The sequence below is a fragment of the Halyomorpha halys genome, unplaced genomic scaffold, assembly GCF_000696795.3.
Source record: "Halyomorpha halys isolate HHAL.00 unplaced genomic scaffold, Hhal_1.1 Scaffold1271.1, whole genome shotgun sequence".
NCBI classification, from domain to species: Eukaryota; Metazoa; Arthropoda; class Insecta; order Hemiptera; family Pentatomidae; genus Halyomorpha; species Halyomorpha halys.
This window is the reverse complement of record NW_027113754.1, coordinates 227,052-255,040: the sequence shown is the minus strand read 5'-3', so window position 1 is coordinate 255,040 and position 27,989 is coordinate 227,052. Positions and strand designations below refer to the sequence as shown.

At 30.9% G+C, this 27,989-nt stretch overlaps 1 protein-coding gene across 1 annotated transcript; it reads right to left on the bottom strand.

The window, feature by feature from the left end:
- Window positions 1–1,517: 1,517 nt before the first annotated feature.
- LOC106689061 (aminopeptidase N) lies at window positions 1,518–27,989 on the bottom strand. Its single transcript, XM_067051078.1, has 17 exons — window positions 27,901–27,989; window positions 18,712–18,825; window positions 12,494–12,665; window positions 11,787–11,944; window positions 11,126–11,281; window positions 10,893–11,022; window positions 10,635–10,813; window positions 10,403–10,547; window positions 9,811–9,967; window positions 8,938–9,179; window positions 8,097–8,280; window positions 6,548–6,810; window positions 5,684–5,844; window positions 3,725–3,892; window positions 3,496–3,639; window positions 2,912–2,993; window positions 1,518–1,765 (listed from the first exon to the last, which is right to left on the bottom strand). The coding sequence occupies exons 2-17, from the start codon at window positions 18,822–18,824 to the stop codon at window positions 1,616–1,618; spliced, it is 2,604 nt and encodes an 867-aa protein (XP_066907179.1). The 5' UTR covers window position 18,825; window positions 27,901–27,989; the 3' UTR covers window positions 1,518–1,615.

Genomic DNA, 27,989 nt, shown 5'->3' with positions numbered 1-27,989 from the left:
GATATATTGTAATGTTCTGGGAATTATTTCAGAACAACTCTTAAAGGAAAGAAAAATAATAAAAATCTTAAAACCATCCCATTATCATAATTAAAACCCTCAGAATACACTTTTTTATTATTAATCTTATCTATATCAAGGATTCCTAACCTTTAAAATTCAGAGCCATAAACCCAGGTAGATAGAAGAAATATAGACGCAACAAGCAGCTGACAGGAAAACAATATTACAAGGTAGGCAAAGGAGAAACAGGATAATTAAGATAGCTAACGATTTCAACAGATTATGGGAAAAATTTGTGTAAAAGAATTATATACAAAACGGGTGTTACAGTCCAAGAGCCCAAATAAAAAAAGGAAGTTATTTTACCCCAAATTTTTATTGCTTTAATGAAAACTATGTATAGCAACTAGTCAAAATTAATGACTCTGTCAATCATAAATGAGAGAAATAAAAAATGGCGGTTGTTTTAAAAAATTTATTTTTCCTTCAGAGCTTTAAAAATCTTCAAAACTCTAAAAAAAAAACTTAATAAGTCATATATGAACCCTAATAGAGCTGTTTAGGTGCAATAGTTCTCGATATACAGTTTTTCCAAATAACATAAAATCGATATTTTGTGAATTTATTTTGGCAATTATGATGGAAACTACTGATCCCTATGAACAACATACAGATGTCTGTTAACTCTTGAGCAGCAGGAACAGTTCCCACAATATTTGCAAAAATAAATTAATAAAATGTAGATTTCTTGTTGTTTGGAAAAACTTTTTGGTTCATGAAAGCCTTATATCTTGGGAACTATTAGGTGTACAGACGCCTGTACTATAATTTAGTTAATAATGTTTATCTTCATAGAAGCAGTAATTTCCATGACATTCTCCAAAATAAATACACAAAATATTGATTAAAAAAACTGTAACTTGAGAACTATTGAAAGTAAAGAGCTCTATGAGAACTCAAATTACAAAATTTACTCTAATTTAATTAATGTTATATGAAATTTTTTAAGGATATGGAGCTCTAAACAAAAAATGAGTGAACATTTTTGGTTTTTCTACAATAAAATAAACTCCAGGGGGCCTGCACCTTAAATACTTCAACATTTACTTTTTAATGAAATTGGATGTATCTCTTGTATAGTCTAGGTAAAAATTGAACCATTTTCTAACAGGGAATAATGTGCAATTTTTTTTAACTTGAAAGAACTCAAAAATGAATTATTTGTAACTTCTGGAAGAGCCACCATTTTTCATTCCCCCTAACCATAGTTTGGAGAGTCATCAATTTTGGCTCTTAACTGTATCTAGCATTAATTAAAGTAATAAAAAATCAGGGTGAAATAATTGTTTTTTCTCCTCTGAGACTTTTAGACTATTAGGTAAGCTCCCATTTTTTTAAAGTACGGTGTATAATTTTTTATTTTAACAAATATATTTTCTGTTTGACTTAAACTTAATGAAAAATAACAATAATTCAAGACTTTGGGAAAAATAATAAAAGTAAAACAACAGATCTTATGTTGAGTTCAATGTGAATTCATAAACATTGTACAGCTATTAATTTGTTGTGGTAAATAAATTAATAATATCAAAATTTACAAAATAATGGTAGATTATTGTAGCTTCTTGTTGATCCAATCTTCAATATCCTTGTAGCTTTTATCTTGCCACTTAATATTAATCTTTATTCTTTCCAAAGTAGTACTGAATGCATTGCTTGCAGTACCTAAATCATCAATATTCTTCAAATAAAGGTTGTGTAACTGGAAAAACAGAATTATCAAATTTAAAATGAGCCAGGCTCTCTAATAAGTTCTTATAAGTACTAATTAAAACAACTACTTTATTACAATACTTTTAGGCAAAGTTGGGCTAAAAGTAATTAAAATTACCTACCAATAAATGTGATGTGGAATTTCAAAAATACAATTACGTTAAGCTATTATGATTGGTAATTGTAATAACTTTATGAGGCACTATAAATTCATTTTTAAGTAATTGCGATTTTATTTCTGGAATTGTAAATAGTTTTAATGCAATAACAAGTAATTTTAATTGCAAATATTTAATGATAAAATTGCACTAAAATAGTAATCAGATGTAAAAGACTAAAAAAAAAAAATATATGAATACAAATCTAAGAGGTTTGATATTGGAATTTCGGTTGGACTTACTTTTGTTTCAAGGCTAAATTTATTTTTAATATTTTAATCGATATGTCTTAAATTACTAGTAATTATATATCATAAAAAAATAATTGTACTTGATAATCTCAATTACAATTACAGTATTATAATAGTGTCTTAGTAATACTTTAATATAATTGTCCATTAAAACCACTATTTTTTTTTTATGTTTTGAACCATTCAACTAGTTATCTTAGTGTAATTATAGCGCATCTTAGCTGATGTAATTGAAGACATAATTAAATACTTATGTAATGATTCCTACACAACTCCACTTTTAGGTATAGTGTCACTGAAATAGTTTTATTAACCAATTTTTCTCCATTTTTGTTTTATTCTGTAGTCTATATGATGAAATTTTCAAACTTGTAATAAATTTGTAACTTTTTCTCTAGTCAAACTGTTGTAATAAACAGTTTGATCATTCTGGATTTAGTAATTTTATATAAGTAATGATGTAAATTATTATTAATAAATTTTTTTTATCTCAGCAAGTGGAGGTAGCCAAGTGAGTAGTGTAGTAGTTACGGATATACTTAAGTTTAACATTATTACCTATTGTTTTAAAATTGAGACCCCAGATCAAGCATAAAACCAATAGAGAACATGACTGAGCAACTCAAAACAATTTCTAGTAAACAACTATACCTGAAAATCAATTAACCAACACTATCTGCCATATACATCCAACTAAATATGTATAAAAACACAATGATTACTTACTTTCTTATACTGTGATTCTTGATTCAGTACAAATCCAAGAGACGATACCATAGTTGACAATGTTTTGTATCCTAAACCAAACCTTCAATAAAAAAAAACAATCAGATTATTTACTAACTTTCAGAAGAAGAAAAGAAAGAAATTATAATAAAATATTTTTTAAAAATAGTATCAGTTATAATAGCCTTTTAAATATTCTCATAACAATCATAAGAACATAAATATTCTCAGAAGAATGATAGAAGAGATAGTTGAAACTAGTAAAAAATGTGGACTGAACATAAATACAATGAAAACCAAAATTATGACTAATCCCAATTTATATTAGACCAAGGGTGGCCAGCCCAAATGATCATGCGGGCCACTTTGGAAAAGTTTAGTAACTCCTCAGACTATGTATAAAATTATATAACCCCAAATTAAATTTAACCCATTGTAGACATTTTTTTGGAGTGAAACATTGTAACATAATGAGTTATTTATTCTTGGGCTGTGAGGTCAATCAGAAGTTGAACTGACGTAATATTAGGATCCAATGATTTTCCTTGATGGTTCAACTTATATTTATAGGATTGATTTTTTACCTCTTTCTAATCTCATTCCATTTTTCACATAGAAAGTCTAAAGCCAAATCAGTCCCAACTTCATTGAATGCTATAGCATAGAAAACAAACTTTCCATCCTGCATCCTAATATTGGAGTCATCAGACAAGAGTGCTTTCAATAACCTTCAAACATAAATATTTTAAATTACAAAATAAAATTTTTAAAAAAATGTCTCAATTAGCTTTTATTCAGCCCCTTCTATAATACCTCGTTAGAACTTCTGAATCTGGAGAACATGCTAAAGAAAGCAATAGATTGCTCTTCTCTTCTGGCTCATTCTCATTAGTGTATTTGGACCACATAAAGTCCCACATCTCCTGCGTTCCATGTCTTATTGCTGCGCAATATGTTGACTTCCTCAGTTCTTTTGGAATGCTATAAGTAAGATAATATTTTAATCAATTCCTATAAAGTAAAGACTCATGCTCAGATCCTGCTCAACAAAAAAATAATAAAATAAGCTTTATTCCTAGATTTTCCTATTTTCATCAAGATTTTATTGGAATTGGACCAAAATGGTCCACTATAAACCATAACCTGACAACATCGCTGTGGTTCTGGAATTACTGCATTGTATTCTCATAGCTATCTGATTCTTTATAGATGTCAGCAACTATAATGTCATAATACATCAGGACAAGGGCCCCAGAGTACCTTGCTCAGAATAGTAAAACTTTGATTCTCACTCGGATCAGTTAATATTTTGTTGTAATTCTGAACAATGATATCAACCCTTTCATCCTGGAGAGCGCAGGGTAAAACCTGCTGTTTGAAGTTGAGTATGTAGCATTCTCCGCTACTTTCAAGCGAGGCATAACTTCTAGGATCTGTCGCTAGAGCTCTATAGAGCTACGAGACCCATAACAGGCCAACCTAGTAGCCCAGACATGAACCGAAATTCAAGAACAATTCCTAATTAAATTGTATTAATTTCTTGTAAATAATTTAAATCTACTAATGTAATAATCAACTAATATATTGTTATATTCATAAATGTATAGTTTGGATGAATCAGGGACTAAAATAGAGTTCTCTGATCCTCTCAAAATTGTTGTAGAAAATTGGTATTATTATTTAATTTTTAAATAAAACTGTAGATGGTGACACTGCATCTCTGGCATGAAGGAGGCAATCTTTTTGGGCCTCAGTAGGGTGTCAGTGTTGGTTATGAAACATACTCTTTGTCTTTTGTTATAAAACCCTCCCTAAATTCACAAAAAAAACTTGTCTATAACATGCACTGATTCTAAATTTTTGGATGGCCATTTCATGCCTAGATACATCACTAATCAAAACTTAACTACCAAAATTAAACCAAAATGGATTCAACAGCTTGGGAGAAACTGAGTGAACACACATATACCAGTGGATTAGATAATTCTACAATTATTTTGAAAATTAAAACTGTGTTATTTCACTATTGCTCCTTAAGGTGTCTAAATATCTTTAGAACCTATCCCCTACCATCTGTGGATACATACCCAACAGGGAGTGGTTACTGTCCTGTATGAATCCAAAGCAAATACCTTCAGGACTTACCATCCATTACCATAGGTGAATACCTAACAGTTTCTATCCTGTGGAGATATTACAGAGATTTAAGGCACTTAAAACCCATCAATCATAGTGGTTTGTAGATTTACTTTGCATCCTCCTGTCTGATCATCTCCCGCCCAGCTAACCTAGCCTATTTAATGAATATTGTCTGAGGCCTTCTGATATTAGTGCTCCCAGATTTTAAATTGTCACCTGGACTGATTGCATAACTTGACAAATAAAGGAACCTATAAATGTCTTTTGCCAGAATAAACTCACTCCATTAGTACCAGTACCTGAACCCAAGCTGTCTCTCTTAAACTTCAGATAATCACCCCGTAGAATGAGTTTTTAACAAACTACACTTCACTTCAGAATTAATGAGTGCATCGCTCAAACAAAACAAGATTCTTCTTGTAGTGATTGAAAATATTTTTTAATAAAATATTTTTATGTTTATGACATTTTATTTCCCCCTTCCGTCCTTTGAATATTTTTTTCTCATAAATTCTGAAAATAATTTTTTTAATCTGAAAAATCTGAGCCACATACTTTTATTCTTTTTTTTAATTTTTATTATTTATTTATTTTTTTGTTGAGCAGTTAATAAAGTTAATGATTTTGACTAACCAAGTAAAAGATTCATTTTTTTCTATCAATTTACTAAGTTTTTCAACCTCCTTCTTGACAGTATTTTTTTCATCTAGTGATAACGCGAAATTCAATAAGATCTTGTAGATATCACTGCTTTCATTCAGATTTTCCAACGGCAGAAGAGAAAAGGCATATTCCTGTAAAAAACTATTTTCTTTAAATGTTACAATTCTGTTTTGGTAGACAAACAAAGTTAGTAATTTATTATCAGTAGAGATCTTCAATAATGTTTGGTCAAAAATTGGATTACAAGACAGGTAAAAGAAATAGCCTATCTTATTGTTAGCTATAGCTTATTCTTTATGGATCACTCCATAACTAAATCAAGAATGTTTTTATAAAATTTGGAGTCTTTCTGTACGTAACATCACTATGTAAATCAATTTAAAGAAGTATAATGTTAACTAACTTTTAAATCAAAAATGAGGAAAAAGATATTTTGGGCCAAATAACTCATCAAATATGACACTTATTTAGTGTCACAAATATAACAATTTGTAGAAATTGTTTTCATGTGTTTCAATTGTTTTTTCCATTAAACTATTTTAATAAGGGTGAAGAGTTCTTTTACTACAGACTATTATCAGTAAACATTAAAAAATGTATAAATAATGAAATTTTTGTTTCACTTTTTCAAATAAAAAAGTTCAGAACTTCTTGTTTGAAAAGTGTCCAAGATAAAATTGCTCGGAATACTAACTACTAGAAGAAGACAGCAAGGGATTTATGAGTATTGATACAGAAATATACAACAGAAGGTTATAGAGGATGCCAGGACTCAGTATTGGTTGTAGAGCAAATTAATAATATAAATTATAAACTGTTATAATATATATTTACCTTAAAAGAATTTGAAAGTGGGGTTTTGTGCAAAAGATAATTAACATTTTTCAGTTCATTAATGGTCACATTCCATAGTAGCACGTCATTTTCATCTCTCAATTTCTCAACAATGGACAAGGGCACATCGTATGAAAGCTGCTCAGCAATAGCTAAATTGAATCCATCATTGATTAGTTGTGCTTTGGAGAGTCTTGGGATTTCTTTATAAGCCTTTAACAACAAGTTCCAATTCTTCCTATCATAATTCACCCTGTAAAAACCTGTTAAAATTAATTAATATAGTATTCCATTGAATATGATAAGCAAAGTATATTTACAACAAAATTTTATTTTCTACTTTATCATCAAACCCTAAAATAACTTAGGAATCAAAGGAATGAAGCTTGCCTATTTAGGCATTCTTAGATGAGTTAATATATATTTAATAAGCGATTTCATCCATTTTTTAAATATCATAAATTTTACATGTTTTCCTTCATAAGCTCAAAATATTTCGATGATGGCTTTTCTCTTTAGAACATCTATTATTCACCAAATTTTGCATCATAGTAAGAATTAAATTGATAATCAAAGAGATAGGTAACAAATCAGCAGTTATTGCTGAACTGTTATTTCCTAGTAGTAGTGGTTAGTTCATAATTAAGAAGAAAAAATCAACTCATTCATCCTCTCTTCTTCTCAATTCCAAATTAAATATCAAAGAGTTAAAACCAAAAATGGACTAGCTAATATGTAGTATAAAATTCTTTTGTTCAGTTAGCTTTTAACTAAACTACTGAATTTTCAAAGTTTAGATTATTTAAATGTAAATAAATATTAAGATGTATGAAGTATAAATATACCTTTATTTATAATACCTTATAAAGAATTAAAATTTTTAAGGATCGTTTTTATTTAAAACTAATGTGGAGAGCCATACTGAAAGTTGTTGGCTTGAGTAGGCATACTGGAAGATTCTTGGTTTTACAAAAAGTAGTTTTTGGATTGGAGATGATGGTTTAAAAACTACTACTTAACAATCTTAATATAATTATCAGCTATATAAAAGTACATTTTCTGAACAAATTGTTTTTATAAGTGAGCACGAACATTGTTTACAAATTATTTACGAATATATTAGATTTAATACAAATAATATATTCACACCACAAGTAGGAATATTAGTACATATAATATCAATTTGAAGACTTTTTCCAAGTTAAATTTGCTAAAGTTGAGGAAGTTATGACACTATTCATGCAGAAAGACACAATTCACAGCTTATCAATCCACCATGGCAGATTTCTATCTCTTATCAGTCTTCAAAACTTAGAGCATACTGTTGCATGCCTCTTAAGTTTCATAAAAATAGATCAGTATGAAAACCATAGGTCCTTAGAAATAAAATATGTTAACAACACCTTAACTTTTTTAAAATATAATTTTTTTTAAAATTTAGATGATTGTTCAGCAATTACTAGACATTCTTTAAGTATTTAAGGAAGTAATATAGTAATTTTTCATAAGTTTTAATAAGAGTTTGACATAAATCCAATAAGTTTTATACCTGTTTGATCAAGATTGATAAGGAACCAATTGTCTTCTGAAAGATTTTCAACTGTTATCACCTTATCAGTACCCTCAAGCCACATGAGGTGTTTGGCATCCGGAGAGTTTGATTGGGTTGTATAAGATATCGGAACAGCCCACAAGCTTTTTTCATCATTTTTACCACTTAAAAGAAACTTTTCCTGTAAAATATAATTGAGAATCAGAAGCCAAATATACTAAAATCGATTTCACACAATAATTATAGCATTTGTTTGATTTTACTTAAAAGCAGAATATCTGTTTATTTCGTAATATATTCATTTATTATTCTAATTATTTTTAATGTTTAGAAATTATACTCGACAGCAGTTTTATAAATGATGCAATCAAACTAAAACATAGTATCTGATATTTATTATGAATTGAAGCTTTTGGCCCCATTGAATTCTTTAGCATTGATTTCATAGATTTTGAAAAACTTTTTTGAAATTTGTATTTTTAAAGGAAGAATATTGGTATCAAATTATATTAAGCTACTCATTGCTTAAGGTAAAATATTTTAATTATCAAACGGTTTAGCTTTGTGAAAGTTTTCAATTTTTCAGTAACCATGCTTCATGAACAAGTGCCTCAAATATTCTGAAGAAAATGGGTAAAAACTGAAGCCTTGCAAAGTGTGGCAAAACATTGGTTACTAACAAATTGTTTTTGACTATTTTGAACCTTTCTTGAACCCTAATTGGACTATCTTTCTGCATTAGAAAATAAATTGTTTGTCACTAGACAATATATAAAAGAAACAAAGATTTTATAAATATATATACATATATTTTAATAGATTATTTTCATTTACATACTTGTGTTAATACAATGGACTGAGAGCCGTACTCCCTTTGAACAGTGACAACCGGATAGCCAACTTGAAGAGTCCAGCCATCCATCACCTTCTCAACATCGACATCTGTAATGTTTTTAAAGGACTGCCACAGCTGTTCACGTCTGGCATTACTGTATGAATACTGCCTTAAATAAATGTTAAGTCCCTTCCGGAACAAATCTTCACTCAAGAACTCACACATCATCCGAATAATAGAAGAACCTAATTACATATATGAACAAAATTTTAAAAACAAACAAATGCACAATCAAATATAATATATTATATCCTTTTTTAAAAAGACAAAAAAATTATATTAGTTAAATATTAATTCGATTTTCTCTCACATTTTGAAATAGTTTGCTGTCCGATAAAAAAAAAAAAAGATAGAGTTTGAACTCTTCTGTAGTCGGAGGTAAGGAGTTGGTGAACAAAACATAATATTCCAATATGAGGTGCTAATTGTATATGAATGTACAATATTGTGATTCATCCCCCTGGGTCAAAAGAAGAGTCAAAATACACTAAGACACCCATTGCTTGCTGTAGTAATTCTTTTATAGTAATATTTTAAATTAATATAACATTTTTTTTAACTTAATTTTATGTAGTATATATTAAAGCATGCTTTATATCCTGTTCAAAATGTGATGTTTTTGCAGCAAAATTTGTTAAGAACCTTCGAATGGAGGAACTAAATCCTCCAAAAAGAATAATGCATCCTTTAATTTAAGTCAATTTAACTGATGAAGTTCGACAGGATATGAAGTAAGTAGTAAAAAGAGACAGTATGGAAAAGATATTAAGCACAGTCATTAAACACATCTTAAGAAAAATCAATAACTTTCAGTACCTTTTAGATAAGAAATAGCATCAAAGGCCTGCCATATCATTCTAGGATCATCAACGGGGTTAGAGACCGGATGGGATGATTCCAATGAATCCATAAATAAGGAAGTTTGCAAATCACTTATCACCCATTTGTCTCGTGCTTCTGTGTTATTTTCAACCTGTAATTATGGATGTGATAATCATCAATTGTTTATGAATTATTAATGAAAACTAAAATAATTTTCCTCAATTATATTTATTTTGTCAATGATATAGCAAAAGGAAATTGCTGATGCCTGTTATCTGCTGGCCACTGCTCTAGTTACCACTTGAACTGTTACAGGCCAATCAGACACGACCTAACTGCTGAAACATGAACCTTCTACCATCTTCAGCTAAACTATCATCACATATGAATTTGTCATAATTGTTCAAATACTTAAAATTAAATCGTGCATAACCAATTATTATATTATTACCCAACAATCTTAAAAATTTTAATGAATTTTGAAGTCAAAATAGACGAATACAATTAACATATACTCTTGAACCTTATTCATAATTAAGTTAGGCTGAGAAAATAATGAAAAAGTAATTTTAATTGTACAACTTACATGGGTCAGTGCAACAATACCAATGAATGTAGCAAAACCTTCCTTGAGCCAAAGATCTTCCCACCACTCAGGGGTAACCAAGTTACCAAACCACATGTGAGCTAATTCATGGGCAATGGTATGGGGATTTTTTATAGCACTTTCTCTGAAAAGCAAAAATTCTTTTTGAATCTTATACTGTCATTAATGTAGTTTCCAGAAACAAAAAAGGTATAACTAAACATTTACTAACGCAAAAGTAATAAGACCCCAGTTTTCCATTGCAGAAAATCCAAAATCAGGAACTGCAAAAAGATCAATCTTTTTAAGTGGAAAGGACATTTGAAAATATTCTGCAATGAAAGCTAGAAGCTTAGGACTGATAGAGGCAACATAGTCCATTTCCTTTAAGAGGTCTCTCCTCGACCACACCTGTGAATGAAAATGTTTTTTTACAAAAATCTTAAGTTAAAATTAAATATTCAGTTTTAGAATAAATTGCACTATATGCCTTAAAATGTGGAGAAGTTGTGTTGGCTACATCAATATAAGGAAAATCACAAACTATAAATGCTATCAAGTAAGTAGACATGATAGGTGTTTCTTGATAGTGGTCCCAGAACCAGTCATTTTTGCCATTCCTTTGACAAAACAAATTTAGAATAAAATATATGTCCTCTTTTTATTTTATTTTTTTTTTTTTTAATATTTTGCATAATAAGAAATTAACTAGATGTTTTATACATTTTTATTGTATCAATACGTTCCATGTTAGAAAGAGATGTCATATTCCCTGAACGTCCCAATGATATAGTAAATCTGGCTTTGAACGATGGTTCATCCCAGCATGGAAATGCTCTTCTTGCATTAATTGGTGAGAACTGAGTAGTAGCTAACCACCTATAAAAATAGAGAAAATTAAGTTTATAGATAGTATAGAGAAATCAATCATGAAAAGTGTTAAGGTATCATTATTTTTAATTATTAACAAAGCAGATATTTGAGCATAGTAAGTACACAACTTAAGATGAAAGCAGCTATATCATAACCACTTGTTTCAGTCACTTCTATGAACATAATTCCAATATCTAATTTTCCCTTTCCTCAAGATTTATCCTTATTCTTATATAAAAATATAAATAAAAGGTTCAATGAATCCATAGAACAAGTTTCCCTGATTACAACAATATGAAAATCCTGGAAATGAATTTGTATAAGGCCCTGCATTCTTACTACTGCAGCCCTGATTAAGACTTACTAATGCTGGTAACAAAGTTGGCATTCGATAATCTAGTTAAGTCTTTTCTAATCTAGTTTAATTGTTTTTCTGATTGTCATCCTAACCATCTCCTACTTTAAGATAATTATAGTTATAAAATAACATTGCTTATTATTCGTATATTACCTTGTGTTTCCTTTTTCATCTTTGTAACTGCTTTTATAAAAGCCTTCAAGTTGGTCATTAAGAGGATACGAAAAATTCATATCAAGATAGTATTTATGTCCTTTCTCTAATTGGGATTTCAATTCCAGTTCATACATCTGCTTGTCTTCAACTACTTTCTACAATGTAAATTAAACAATTATATTCACAAGTAAAACTAAAATTGTTGAGGCAATTTTAAAATATAATAAACCTCTTCAACACTTAAAATAGAAAAGTTTTTGCCACATTAGTTGTTAAATAAATTAAAAACATAAGAAAGAATTAATAATAATTCTGAACAATGGCTGGAAAAATAATATCAAGGAATTTACTTTAACTAATATTTCATATTGTACTACTGGGTTTAGGTTTAAGCATTTTAAAATAAGATTTTTTTATATCATTATTAGAAACAGATGTTATGAGTAGTACTTATGAAAAATTAGTTGAAGGTCTTCAGAAGAAACTGTGGTCAGCCTATTCTACTTCTCACTCCCATCTTTAGCATTTATAAAAAGTTCCCAAATCATCTAAAAACTGGCATAAGAGATGATTCGATAAAGAAAAGAAACCATAAACCAAAGAAGTTTAATCATTTGTACAAAATTTACACAACAGAACTTAATTCCTCATGGAGATCTAATTACTATTAAAATATTTATACATAAAATCTAATTACTAAGGACCTGTTCTAGTATATTGATCGTTCCTCCTGAATCAGTAGACAGCTTTACAGATATGATATTTATTCCATTCTGGTTGAAGATCACTCGATTAGTGGGCTCATTACACAGCAGTGATATTTTCACTTCTCCACTAGTTTTGAATCCATCTTCAAAAGTAGGTAACAGCTTTAGCCTGTAGATTAATAATATGTGTAATTTATAAAATACAATTTAATAATAACCTAAAAAACAATTATTATTCTTCAATGTGGCAATTTCTTAGAAAATGAACACACTAAAAACTTCATACACCTTTTATTTATAAATTTGATAACTTTTCCGACCTCATGTTGTCCATTTTTAAATCCAATTCCTAATATTAGACTACTCCTCTATCTAATTGTTTACAGATTTATACATTTCTGTCATAATTCATTTCAGCAGGTTTGATCTTACACTTTAAAGTGCATTAAAGAATTTTTCATGTTTTTAAAATCTTAATATGTAGGGATGTCGATAGTAATGGTGCAGACGGCCAAACTTGACTTCAGGGCTTTGTTTGGGCTACTTAAGAGGTGAGCATACTAAAATTTTTGGGATATTGATGCAGAGCCAAAGATAGGATGGGGGAAGAAGGTAATATTTTAAAGCTCCTAAAGGTAACTTAGCTGTATCCTACAGGTAGCCAACCTAATCTTACCAGAGTCAGAAGGTCAAGTTATCCTAATATAAGACAATACCCGGCCGGAGAATTGAACTGGCACCATTGCATGTGGGGTTGCTAAGGTGACACCTCAACTACTCCGGCCTCTGAAAGTTGTAATCAACCTGATTTAACAACCTAATATTTTTGTGTCAGCTGGAAGGTTTTAACAGGCATATGCACAATAAAAAGTGGCTCAAAATGCACTCATTTTTAAGTATTTTCCAATAAGGACCCCTCTGTGTCCCAGATTTGGGCAAAAAGTAATTGTAAGAACAATTACAGTTAATTTTAAATTGCCGTAATTTTTTTTTTTAATTTAAAAAACATTATTATTGATAGATATTACAATCTGCCTCACCGTTGTGGGCAATAGGTAATAGTGATGAATGATCATATTCATACTAAAATAAAATAAAATAAGAATGAAAAATAAATAAATAAATGAAAGAAAAAGTACATAAAATCTCTCTTAAAATATATACAAATAGAAGGATAAATAAAATGAACATAATCAAACTATGTGAATGAAAAAATAAAATAAAATAAGCTCTAGTAGCATTTACAGTCTTATATACAATATTTACAAAATCAACCTGAGATCCCTGAGCCCACTCTATCCTCCACACGTGAGGGCTCATAAGAGCTCATAAGATCCCAGTGCATCCCTCCCGCCGCATCACTAGTAATGAGCCAGTGGAAGCTGAGCAAGTGCACTAAAGCCACAAACACTCAACTTGAGTGAAGAATTTCACAATTGCCAGAAGTCCAATTGTCAATTTTTATTTTACTATAAGTCTCTTGGCCATTGCCATTTCAACCTTTGAGGTGAATTGTAGGGATGGGTGGAACTAGAACCATTGCTCAATCCGGGTGAGGTGTGTTTGGAGATTGGATGAGGCTGTTACAGGATCAGGATGAAGGATAGGATAGCTGTATCATCGGCAAATATTGCCAGGAACATATCAGGATTGATGGGAATGTCAGCAGTGAAGAGGATTTTGAGAACAGGGCCCAAGAAACTGCCTTGGGGAACTCCTGCCTTGATCGGGTAGATTTGATTACTCAGAACCTCTGTGCACTTGAAAGGAGCGATTTGAGAGGTAGGAGTGGAGGATTAGGTATAAGGTTTGAGGTAATATGGACTTCAGCTTGAAAAGCAATCCGGCATGCCATACCCGGTCAAAAGCTTGCGTTATGTCCAGAATGGCACCCGAGCAGTATTGTTTCTTTTCAAGAGCTGAAGAGTTGTAGTAAACGACTCTGAGGCCTTGTTGAACTGTTGAGTGCTTTGGGCGGAATCCGAATTGATGTGTGTGAAAACTCTGTGATTCAACTATGGATAGGTCTGTTGATCGCAATCAATTGCGAGAGAAGAAAAATCAAAAATTTCATATACCAACTGTCAAAATATATATCATATTAAATGCATCAAAGTTGAAAGCTCAGACCCAGATATTAAAAAATGGATTTGTGCAAAATGTGAATTAGGGTCTAGCACCTTAAAATGCAATGAACCCAGCTCAATGATTCATCTCTTAAAGGGCCTAATCGAAGAGGTTAAAGAAATGAAGGCTAAGCTTCAGGGCATTGAAGACCTGAAAGACATAAAAGACTCTCTTCAAAAGCAGGCGGAGCTATTCTTTGAAAACATGGAAAGACTAAAGAAAATTGAAGCCCTCCTGGAGCAGCAAAAAAATAAAGTGGAGGAATTATCCGTCGAAAACAAAAACCTCAAAGTTAAATTATCGGACCTAGAGAGTAAACTTAATCGGGCGGAGCAAAAAACACCTTAGAAATTAGAGGCATCCCGGAGAAGCAGGGTGAGACCGTGATCGGAACGATTCTCAGTATTGGTGCAGGTCTGGGCGTGAAACTGTGTCCGGACGATCTGGACCACGCGGTACGGCTCAAATCTAAACAGGAAGGAGGCCCGGGTCCTATTATAGTGAGATTCATTCGTCAAACATTAAGAGATGAGCTGTACGAACGACGCGTACTGGGTATATGTGAGCGAAGCCATGACGCCCGCCAACAAGCACCAGCCTGGTTAGCCAGGTAGAAGCAGAAAGTGGCGAAAATAAAGTACGTCTGGTTGAGTGGCGGTACAGTCAGGTGCAGGCAGTCCGATGACTACCAAGCGGTCACCATCAGGAAGCCCAGCGGCTTAGACTTCTTCAGTTGAACTCGGCATCCAAGTCACCACAATATTGTTTTCATTTTATTTTTTTGTATAGAAGATATTTTATTTAAATTTATTTTCATTTTTTTCAACACTTCAATAATAGCAATTATAATAGAATTTTCACTATTTATATCTCCTCTTTTTTTAATTTTTTATAACTCAATCTTTATTGATTATTTTTTTCAAATTTCGATAACTCGAGCAACAAATTCCCTTCAAGTTCTTATTTTTGTTACACTCTATATTATCGTGGCAGTATATAACATGTCGTTATTCTCTATCCCTCAACCTTTTTCATTTTTCTTACTTTTCCATTTACTACCCCACAGTTATTACTAATGTACTCAGTTCCTGTCACGTTAATCCACAATCCTTTATTGTCCATTACGGTGAGGTGAATTTAAATAGTACTTCTTAAATAATTTCTACCACATAATAGCAGTATCCGAATCCTGCCTTAAACCCTTTATTCCTTCCTCTCAAGTATCTATTCCCAATTACACTTTCTTTCGCCACGACAGATCTGATCGCACTGGAGGAGGTGTTGGATTGTACGTTCATGTTAGTCTCAAGGTCAAAATCCTACTTCGCTCCCCTTCTCCTGTCATTCCTCATACAGAATACATATTTTTTGAAATTTTAAACATACCCTCTCCCCTGTTATTTGCTATCGCATTATTCTGTTATTTATCGACCTCCCCGAGTTTCACTCGACCCACCTTTGAATCCTCTCTTGTCCAATTCGTTTCCAATTATTCCAATGTTATCATCACTGGTGATTTTAACATTAACATGCTCTCACAATCCAGTGATAAATCCTTTCTTATTGACGTAATATTTTCCCTCAATCTTTACCTCGTTCCATATTCTCCTACTCATCACACACAATCCTCGGACACCTGGTTAGACCTTTTTATCTGTGACTCTCCTCTAAAAATCCTTTTCTCTTCCCAGCAACCCGTTCCCTTCATCACGATCTGATCTAAATATCGTACGACTTACCAGCCAAATGGTTTACTCCTAAAATTATATCATACCGTAATCTGGATCTCCTTTCCCATGAATCCCTTCAACCTGACCTTGATTCCGTCTAGTGGGACATTATATACTCCTATAATTCCATCGATCCTGTGGTATCCACCCTCAATTCACATCTGCAATCTGGATTTCTCCAAAGCATTAGATACGGTTGACCACAACATCCTTCTTACCAAACTACGAAATCTTCCTCTATCCAACTTGCTTTGCGCTGGTTTCAATCCTTCCTATCCGATCAATCCCAGTACGTAGTGGTTCCTGATAAACCTCCATCAATGACTTGACCCATCACCTTTGGCGTCCCTCAGGATTCATCCCTATCTCTATCAATGAACTTCTCATCCTTATCGAACATTCTCAATACCATTTGTATGCAAATGATTTCCAAATTTACTTTTCCTTCCCACCTTCTGACCTATTAGTTGCTACGGAGAAGATCCAAGAAGACTTGAATAGAATTAGCCAGTGGGCACAAGAAAACAAGCTTAAGTTGAATGCACAGAAGACTAAGGCAATCGTAATAGGATCCAATCACCTCCTGAAAACTATTCCTCTTATTCCTAAACAACAATCCAATACACTTCCATTCATACGTTAATAACCTTGGTGTCACCATAGACCAAACTATCTCCTAGAAAAACCACGTCTCCGATATTTCCCGTCGTATCTTTTCCACCCTGAAGCGTTTAAATTATCTTCGTCACCTACTTCCTTTTGAAACTCCCAGGCTCCTAGTTACTTCCTTAATATTCCTCCACTTTGACTATTGCTGTGTGGTTTACGGGGTGTCTCTGAAGCAAAATTAAAACGGTAAAATAGTTGCTTAGTACGATTCATCTTTGGGGTCTCCAGAGACGACTCTGTCACCTGATTTTATGAAGAGTTGAAGTTGCTTTACCCCTCCTTCCGTCGTAAATATTTCCTTGCTTCCTTTCTCTGTCAAGTTATCCAATCCCGCCATCCATTGTACATCCCAGATATCCTTCAATTTAAGTCCTCAGTGCATTCCCGCAATACCCGCTCACGGCCTTCAGACCTATTTGTAACTGCCCATCGAACAGCAGCCTTCGGTAGATCTTTCCTCATCCGTTCCTCTTCTCTATGGAATTCTACTCCCTCCTTTATTCGTAGTTCTAACACCAATCTTCAAATTCCGTATCTTTGACTACCTTCTGTCCACCCAATTTCGGAAGAATAACAACTGAAAGTTTCAAAAAAACTTTATGTATTTTATGTTTTAGATTTTCGTTTATAATTGTAAATATGTACACTAGCAGAAATTATATCTTTTCATTTATTACTTTTTAGCTTAATTGTATTAAATTTTTTATCATTTTTTTTTCTTTTTATTTACTATCAGAAGTCATCTTATGTTTTATGATATGACAAGTGGTTTTATTTTATTTGTTTTATCATTATTTTATATATTTTGTTAATTATGATTGTTTATTTGTAAATTCATTGTATTATTTTATTTTATGACATCTTGTAATTTCACTCTATTTTGTAATTTACTCTAAGGCTCTAAAGCCTAATTTTGACGCCTGTAAATTATTCTAAAGGGATCAGAGGCTTTAGAGGTCCTAAGCATTTGTGTATGAAGAAGTCCAGGAGGTCAGGGCTACGGTTAGGATCGGTTAACCAGTATGTAGGAGAATCGGGACAAAGAATATTGCAACGAAGGGAATTGATTACAGACAGGACTGATCGTCCACGGGAATTGGTTGTTCTGGTTCCCCATTGTTGGCATTTCGCATTAAGGTCTGCACCTAAAAGGAAATGGTATCCGAGGGAATCAAGGAAGGAATTGAATTGTGGTGGGGAAGTGGGAATTCGGGGTGGGGAATAACCCGCTACATATGTTATGAGAAAGAAAGAAGTCTAGATCGATAAGGCTGTGATTTGTAGGAAATTTTAATTGCCGTAATTTAAAGCTAGAAAATTAAATTAAAATTTAGATAAGCAATTTCAACTACTCGATGGACCACTGTAATTGTAATAGTAGTTCGAAATTATAATTATTAGTTGACCCAAAGTAATACTAATTATATTTGACTATAATTAGTAATTGCAATTACTTTTTGTCCCAACTCGGCAGTGGGAGAGGACTGCATAGAGTTCAATGTCTTAGTGTTCCGTAGACTTCAATGGATTGGGAACCACAGATATAAGGGATACCTCGAATAGGATACCTAAATCGATTATAGATAATTACAAACTATGGGCCTGTTAGGATATTGTTACATAATTAATAGGAACAGCACAAATATATTGATAGATAATAACTTTTTCAATAATATATTTATGACTCACTGATAATGCGTTGGTGCCAGGTTTGTTGGGAGCCGGAAACTTTTATGACCTGAAGCCATCATGATTATAGTTCCTGTCAATGAAAACAGCCTCAGCAAAGAACTATTAATCATCCTGTAAATTGAACGAGTTACAAGTGAGTGCTCATTAATTCTACGGGTTCATTTTAAAATTAATGATTAATGTTTAATAATAATAATAATGATTATTATCTTCGTGAGAAACAAAACATATTAAATTATAATTATCATGGAACATTGAGTAAAATTGTACTTTATTTTATAACTCTATATTATATAATAAGGTCTTTCAAGATTTTATATTCAGTTCTTTGGAAATGTACGGTTAAATTCTCAATAGGCTAAAGGTAGTAAACGAAATTTTTGGTACGTAAACAAAAATATATGATGCATTACACAACTCTCACTTACTTATTCTGAGTTGAAATTAATCCTTTCATATATAAGATAAATTTTTCTAAATTAGTTTGCTTTCCATCAGTAACTATATTTTACATTAAATTACTAGTTTTATTTTTGGAAATTGCTTTTAGTAAATTATTTCTACTTTTTCTTTCCTTAATTAAGTATCAAACTCTTTCATAGCTTATAGTTATCCATTTTTTATTATTTTTTTTTATTTGATTTTTGTATTCGAATAATATTGAAAACGAAAAACCTCAATTTTGAAGGGGAGAGACTTGAAAATTGTTATGGTTGATTGCTTAGTTTCATTAGTAAAGATAAGAACCGTAGGTGATATAAAAAAAATTCTCAATTATTACATATTTCTTAAACTTTAACAAATACGAAGTAAATTATAGGATCCTTCTTATAAGAAATTAACTTTTTAAATAAAATATTTTAAGCTAAGACCAATATTTTTTTTATATAAATAAAAAAATGCCTTTCTCTTCCTCTACTATCATTGACTGCACCATTGTCCCAGGAATGTTTGTTAGTCCATTAAAACAATTTTTGGACGTATGTTAAAAAAAGTAGGTAAGTATAGTTTTTTTTTTTTTTTTTTTTTTTTTTTTATTTATTAGTATAGTTTATGTAAATATATAACTAAGTACTGTCAAACTGGGTTACTTTGCACGAGATTTTAGCCTTTTTTTTTTTTAATATTCGGACTTTCCTCATTTCTGTCGAAGTCGCTTGTTCACTCTATGTTGATACGTATTTAATATTTTTTAATCAAAAAGTGGAGCGAGGTTTATGGGAACCTAGGACTTTGTACTACTTTCTAAAATTCATTATAAACATCAGAAAATTAATAATGGTTCAATTTAAGGCTGTCGTCATAGGAGAAGAGAACCAATAACATTATTAATACTTCATAAATATAAAATAAATCAAATTTATTTTTATCTTCAGGTCTCAAACAAAATAAGTAAAAATCTGGTTGCACTGCACAACTTTCACTTACAACCCAGGACGGCAAATTTTTTAAATAAAATATTTATATATATTCTATTGCTATAAAAATTCTTTTTATTTTAAAGTCTCGAGGTGTGAATAACGAATATTATCTTCGTTTTTGTAAAGAATAGAAAATTATAACAAAACATAAAAAAGCCGTATAGGTATGATAGGAATTAAGAGAGAACAGGTACTCCGATCTTCCAGTCTCTAAGTTATTGTCTCTATATCTTTGTTTTTCTCCCTTATTTAACTATAAAATTCTATTATTATTCATATTTATACATTTTTATTAATGCTATTACTGTTCAGTTTTGACTTTTATATTTTGTATTCGATCCATTTTATATTATATTTTATATCTTTGTATTGTATTTTATATTTTTGTATTGTGTTATAACCACTACAATTTTTTTTTTAAATAAATCATTATTTCGTTTATTAATTTTTTACTGGCTCGTCAGCATTCAACGGGTAATAAGACAGAAACAGTATTTGAGGTTAATTTCATATTCATAGACCGATTGAGTTTCATTTACATCAGAAATTAGGTAGTATATGGACGGTGAACGCTATTAGCCGAATAATGACAAAAATGAACAAACACATATATATATTTTTTTACATCCATTTTTTTCCCTTGTAGAAAGATAGTCCGGCTGGCGGTCAAAAAGGCACACAAAATAGTATAAAAAAGTATTTTATAGTAAACAACGTCTCGCTCTCTCTTTTCAGAGCATGATCAGGACTACATGAAAACTAGACATAAAGTAAAAATAGTTGTGTTTTATAAATTTAGTTTTATAACTTATAAAAGTAGTTATGTTATATTACTTTATGTAGTTATATTATTGTGTACAGTTCTTTCAAATTTATGGATATGTAATAAACAGCCTTACATAATTTCGAAACTGATAAGATGACTAATATAATATTTGAAGAAAAAAAATGGTTGCCATGAGCAAATAATATTATCATGAATGTAATCTCAAAATGTACATTTTCAATAATTTAGACACTCACTAGAAACTGTACGCTTTCTCTTTTACTTTTTAAAGTAATTTGATAAGATAAAAATTGTGGGAAAACATTTTTTTTTTTTAGTAAGATAAAACAAAAATTTTATAAAGAAGCCAAAATGGTGTTCATACACTCGAACGTCCTATCAATCATATTTTAAACCGAAGTGAGCCAATAAGTATGTACAGGCTAATTTGCAGTACCTTATAAAAAAAAAAACAATTAGTAGATCGATTCTAAATCGATATAATCACAATTGTTCCAGAGGTTGTTCCTCGTCCCTCTCTCTTCCAAAAAAAGGAAGGGGAAGTTCGATGCGTCCTAAAACTAGTTTGTTGTAAAACTTATTGGAGATTAAATATAATATTTAAAAGAACCATCATATAGGGACACTACACGATCAGTATGAATAACATTAAAACAAAAAGAGGACCTTCAGATTGATCATATAAGGAAAAGACTGATGGATTACTGAGAAAGTTTTAATCCGTTCAAAATTTGTAGTGCAGGTGGTACTGAGAAAGTGTAGTGGAAGTACAAGTACTTCGTTCATATCATTTGTTCCACTTTTTCATGCAGGAAAATTCCAAAATAATGACCAAACATACTTTCTGTTCATTACGAATCGAAAGAGACGTTAAAAACGATCCGTAGTGTTAGATATCTCTCTTCTCTCAATAAGAAAGCGATACTCGGGCTGATAGTGCAGAGATCCGCTGATTCAAGTCAGTCTGGTTTTTCAATGATGACTGTCATTCCGAATGACCCTAGGGGTTCCTTATGAATTACTTAACTTTCTCTTCGGCTTACAAGGTGCTAAATTTTCTGATAGTTACTAAACTACTAATATTTGTGGCATTCTACGCCAATCCGACATAACCTAATCATATATACAGTTGATAATAAGCGATATAGTTGAATGACTAGCTTACCAGGGCCATTTTGGACATTAAACCTTCAGCACCCAAAAAGTGTTGTTTTGTTCAAAGTACTGTACGGACGTTCGGATGAGAGCTGATTGATAAACTCCACATAAATGTCAAGACTATCTTTGTTGAACCGTGATAAGATAAAGTATAACAGGTATTTCTTCAGTACAGTAAGGTCATTGAGTTAATTATTCCGAAGTACACCTATGTTATGAGCATCTCTCAGGATACAAAACTGCGTCTATAAACAAATGTTCTCTCAGTACTCTTGTATGCATCAGAAACTTGAGACGGTCACAAAAGGATATATAGAAACACTTCAAGTATTTGTTCAAGGATGCTTGAGAAGAATATTTGGCATTCCACTGGCCTAAAATCGTTTACAATGAAAAATTAAAACAGAGGACTAACCTTAAGCCAATAGATAAACTAATCAAGAATAGGAAATTTAAGTGGATTTGCCATATCCTAAGAAAGCCTTACAATTCCTTAGAGTAACATGCACTTGACTGGAGTATACTGAGTGTACGAAAGCAATGGCTACCCAGGAAAATGTGGAAGAGATCAGAGATAAAAGGTGGACTAGTCGGGACGGCAGTGGGAATATTTTCCGTCCACCTTAACAATACTTCGCTGTCTCGATCAACATAGCAGGCCATTCCATAGATTCTGCCGAGGATTTGGCGTTTAAACATTGCAAGAGTCAGTTGCTGAATTCAATATTTTTTTCCATAGGAGGATACGAAAAAAAAAATGCTAACCTGATTCGTATTAATATGAGTAGTTAATTTCCCCATTGAATCAAGAACATATTTTTCGTTCAACTATGAAACCTTAATATGTAAAATGTCTCTTTCGATTCGTAATGAATAGAAAGTTAGTTAATCCATTACTTTGACAATGATCTGTAAGAATAAATTATAACGCACGATATGAACGTCCACTTCAAATTTTGAATGATCTGATTAATTAGTAGATTATTTTTATAATTTACCTTTACAAGATCTATCTGAATGTCTATATTTGGTTTTACTGTGATTCTTACTAACCATAGGGGTTCCTTACAATGGTCACTATCATTAAAAAATATTAATAAACGTGATATATATTTATATGCATATGTACAAATGTAACACGTGTAAATGTTATTGTTATTATACACAACATAGGCGTCAATATATTGCCTAAATTCGATATTGACTATAAAATCTGTTAAATATTTGTGGTTAATTAGCAATATATGGTAAAATTACACAATCATAGCTGCAACAGCTTTCATTCAATTATCTTGCATTGTCAATTACATTCCATCATGGAATGTGAGTTGAGTTGAGTTACTGTGGAGTAACTCAGCTCTATCTATATCTGAAATAATGAATGATTTCTGGGGTTTCATGGAATAATAGACATAGCAAAAAGTGAAAGTAAATTAAATGTATACAAGTATTGAATAAATAATTGGCTTAATATGTCAGTGGGTCAAGAATAAGGTTGACAGTTCTAGATGCAAAGAGGTTAGGCATAAGGTCGCTCATTATTCACAGATATCAAGATAGTAACAACCGATAAAATCTAATATCTATTGTTGCTTCTTAGATAATATAGTTTTCTCCGCCATTCTTATCGATATCTTCCCGTTACCATTTCAAAAGTTTACTTTATTTTATTTTTTTTTTTTTGTTTTGGTTTTAAAAAGTTATTAACAAATAACTTTATAAGAAACAACAAATAAATTTATAAGAGTGATTTTTTCAGAGAATTATAAATTTAATGCACTAAGCGTATTTTAGTAAATTAGAACCATCTCTAACCTTTCCATAAGACCGTACAATTATTCCATAAGGCTCACGACATGGTCAGTTTGAGTGATAGAAAAACCAAAGATGAGCGTTCATAATGATCTCGTAGAAGTAATACTGGTGGATTACCGAAAGAATTTTGAAATCCGATCATCTAAATTTGAAATGGAGAGGGTACTTATATAGTGAGGCCTGTAAGTGCTTCTTGCGTTTCACTTTATTCTTCCAAGAAAATTACAAAACAAAGGCTAAATAAGCTTTATGTTTATTACGAATCAATAGAGACATTTCTCAAGATTCGTAGTATTCCATATCTCATTTACAACTAAACGTTAATCGGACTGATAGTATAGGGGTCTTAATGACTTAAGTCAGACAGGTTAGTCTGGTTATTGATTTATGATTGATATAATGACTATCATTCAGACTGACTGTGTAGAGGGCCTCTTAAGATGTCGAGAGAGGTTCAATTGTTTTTCTCAGCGGATTACAAAGATTCATTATTGTATGACCGAAAACAAAAAAAAGAAACTGTCGAAATATGAATATGGCTGAGTTCACAATGATGGTAAGTATTGTAGATTTCCACTAGATTTACTAACAATACAACAAAATATTCCCTCTTTTAGGAAAATCAATTTAAAAGTTTTAATTTTCCTAAAACATAGAAAATTTAATTGTACTGTTTGTTAAATTAGCGATGCTTAGCACCACTGTGAAGTAAGCCATCGATATGATAAATGCTTGTGATTGTTAAACTTTATTAATTCATTAAAAATTAATCAGGTCTTGAAATCGTTCTAAGATATAGGAAACTCGCTCGTAAATATAAGTGAATTTACAAATGAAAGTAATAAAAATTGCTTAATCTGTTAAATTAAAAAACATGTTTTCAAAACGTGGCTTAGTACTCATTGGTTAGATTTTGTTTAAATTAAATAATAAGCTTTACGCTGGTACATGTGAGTATAAATACGCTTTTTATTGTTAAAAACGATTTTTTTTAAGAACCCCGGAGCACACGATAATCTGGGTTACACTCTATCGGGAATCCTCCTCCGTTATCCTTCCAGCTACCGTGTTGTATCTTTGAAAATATATTTGCAAAAAAGGGTTTTTAATTGTCTAATGTTATCCTCTTGATAAATAATTTATATTCTACGCAACCAATTTGTTCTATGGGTAATTATTTTGTTTTCGTTGAAAAAACGTTGAAAAAAGAAAAATAGCTGAAAATTATAGAAAACCTACTTACTCTATTACGCTCAGAAATTTCTTAGGAAGAAAAATATGTTTCTATATTCTAACTTTTTCATATATTTCAAACAAAATATACCTTAAAATGTCCATTGTATTGAAACAAAATGAATACTTCTACCTGACAAGATGAATTAACAGGGTTAAATGTCCTAACTAAAAATAAAAATGAATCAAGGAACTCAAAACAAGAGAAAAATTTCCCATGAGGGTTTGTCCATTAACACTTGGTCGGGAGATATGATTATAAATTTTTTAAATTAATATACGTTCCAACTGCTTTACTAATGATAAAGTAAACATTAACATTCATATTAAATGTTTTTCTAAGTGATTACCTTGAGGTTTTTAGACTTTCTTTCACAGCAGTACTGACTGTTTTTTTTTTTAATCATACTCCCTTGCCATTTTTGGCATACGGGGTGCAGTGGGGTAGTGTTTGCACATGCCACTGCTCCCAAAAATCAACCATTTCCAGCAGCAGTGACCGAACGGAACTGTATGTGTGTTATTGTCAAGCCCTATCACATCTGACACCTCTGATTTTTTGTGTTCGGATATACTTTAAAGACTACTCAAGCCGGCTAATAACCTTAATTCTTTACGATGAAGGATAACTGAAACTTGGAAAACAATAACACATATCCACTACCGTTCGGCCGCTGCTGCTGTTGTGAAGAAAGATCCCATCTCTGTCTTAATACTCAACGTAATCACTTTAAAGAACATTTAATATGAAAGTTAATGTTTACATTTCATTAATAAGAGTAATTGAAACACTTATTAATTTTATTATTATAACCTACATAATTTATAAAAATGAAAGTCTTATGATGAGAATATCTCCCAAACAAGGAGTTAATGGGCATACCTTCATAGGGAAATATTTTCTTGATTTGAAAATTTAAATTTTCAGTCAATAATATTTACCCTGAAACATCCTATGTTTCTGTGTTACTTCTCAGGAACGTACCCAGAATTGTTTTTTCTGGATAGTATTTAACGAGAAAACGGAAGCAGTAGTATGATATACCCTCAGCATAGAAAGAATGATTCGACTTTGAATCCTGAGATTTTTTATTTGTAAAATCAATAGCATCAAGTTTGGTAAAAAAAAAAAAATGAAAATTGTGATCTTACAATTTTCTTAAACTTTATCATGAATCGACTAACCAATAAATAAATACAAAATAAACCGAATTCGTTTTGTAATTGTCAATATATTTTTAATAAATTAACTTTATGCCATTCCATTAGTGTAAACTTTATTTTTAAATATAGAGGCCTGTTATTGAATATATGCGAAATATTCCCACTTCTATAAAGAATGGATGGAAACATATGATCTATAAAGATACAAGATACATTATATGATGACATTAAAAAAATCCTAGGTTTTGGACGAAAGGAGACCGATGCTGGCCGCAAATGAAGGACAGTTGCACAACCCTTGGATGTTGGTGAGACCGCAATACTAATGCAACAATCTACAAATATTTTCGTCACTCATCCATAGAAATATTATCAGATCCAATTCAAGAGTTAAGTAGCTGTAAATGAAAAAGGTTTGTTTCGGTTATTCTTACTGATCTACTAGAACTATCACAAATGTTAATTAGGTGCACGTGGGAACCTTTCTTCAATAGGAAACTTTTTAATATTATTTTTTAATGTCACTCAAGAAAATTTTATGTAAATTGTTTGTTATCCGTATAATAATTGGCTTAAAATTTATACATTTTTTAGTGATAAATAATGTTTTTGATTATGAAAATTAAATCTCCTTTATCTTGATGTAATCTTCCTGAAAATTCTGTGGGTGTATGAAAATATATCCCCAGTTTCAAGAAAATACATGACATATGTGACTACTAAAATAACATGCATGGGATGATGAATTTCATAAATTGGTTTTACTTGTAAAAAGGAGCTTAATAAAGAATTTTTAATTTTTCTTTTAAAGATTTTCCTTTTTCCATGGTTCTTTCTCATGGCTTTTTATCATCAAAATATAATCTGCTAGTTATAAATTTTGTTTATGACAAGAATAAATTTATAAAGCGAGTTTAAAAAAAAAGTAAAATTTCATTCAATACCATCATGAAAAACAAGTATATTTATTATTCTGAGTACTCGTCGAATACAATAAAAAACTAATAAAAATACCAAGTCTAAATAAAACAATTCTAAAAATATATATAAAAAGTAACACAAATCTAGGCATGCGTTAAAATTAAAATGATTAACACAAATTAAAACTTCATATAAGTAATTTAAAACTTACATAACACATAAAAACTCAAGAATTTAAGAAACATAAATGGAATACAAATATATACTTTTAAACTCTTAATAACATAAGAAAACTAAATGATAATCATAAAATACTTACATTACTGAAAAATTAATTCTACATGAATTAAAAATCAACTTATAATTTTTATTATTAAAGTTAATAGTTATTAATTATAATTGCATTTTTATTTTTATTATTAAAAATATATCAATTTAAGGTCCTCTTTGATAATAACCTAAGGGCCGAAACGTTGGAGGGGAAAAAAGTGTTTTTGTATTTTTATTAAGTAACTTACCTAAGTATTAAATATGTACTATATTTATGAAATAATTTCTAAACATCTTTAAGATGGCCAAAAGCTTTTTGTATGTTTTTGAGTTGGATAACAAATATGAAAATATATTTACTCCGGGAATGGGTGTGTAAATAACTATATACTACTTATAAAATAAATATTTATATACTTGCAAATTGCAGTTCCACAGTTGACACTTAACAAACTCACTATGACTAATTGCTTCTTTACGAAGGTACTGCGCTTGTTGCCGGTACC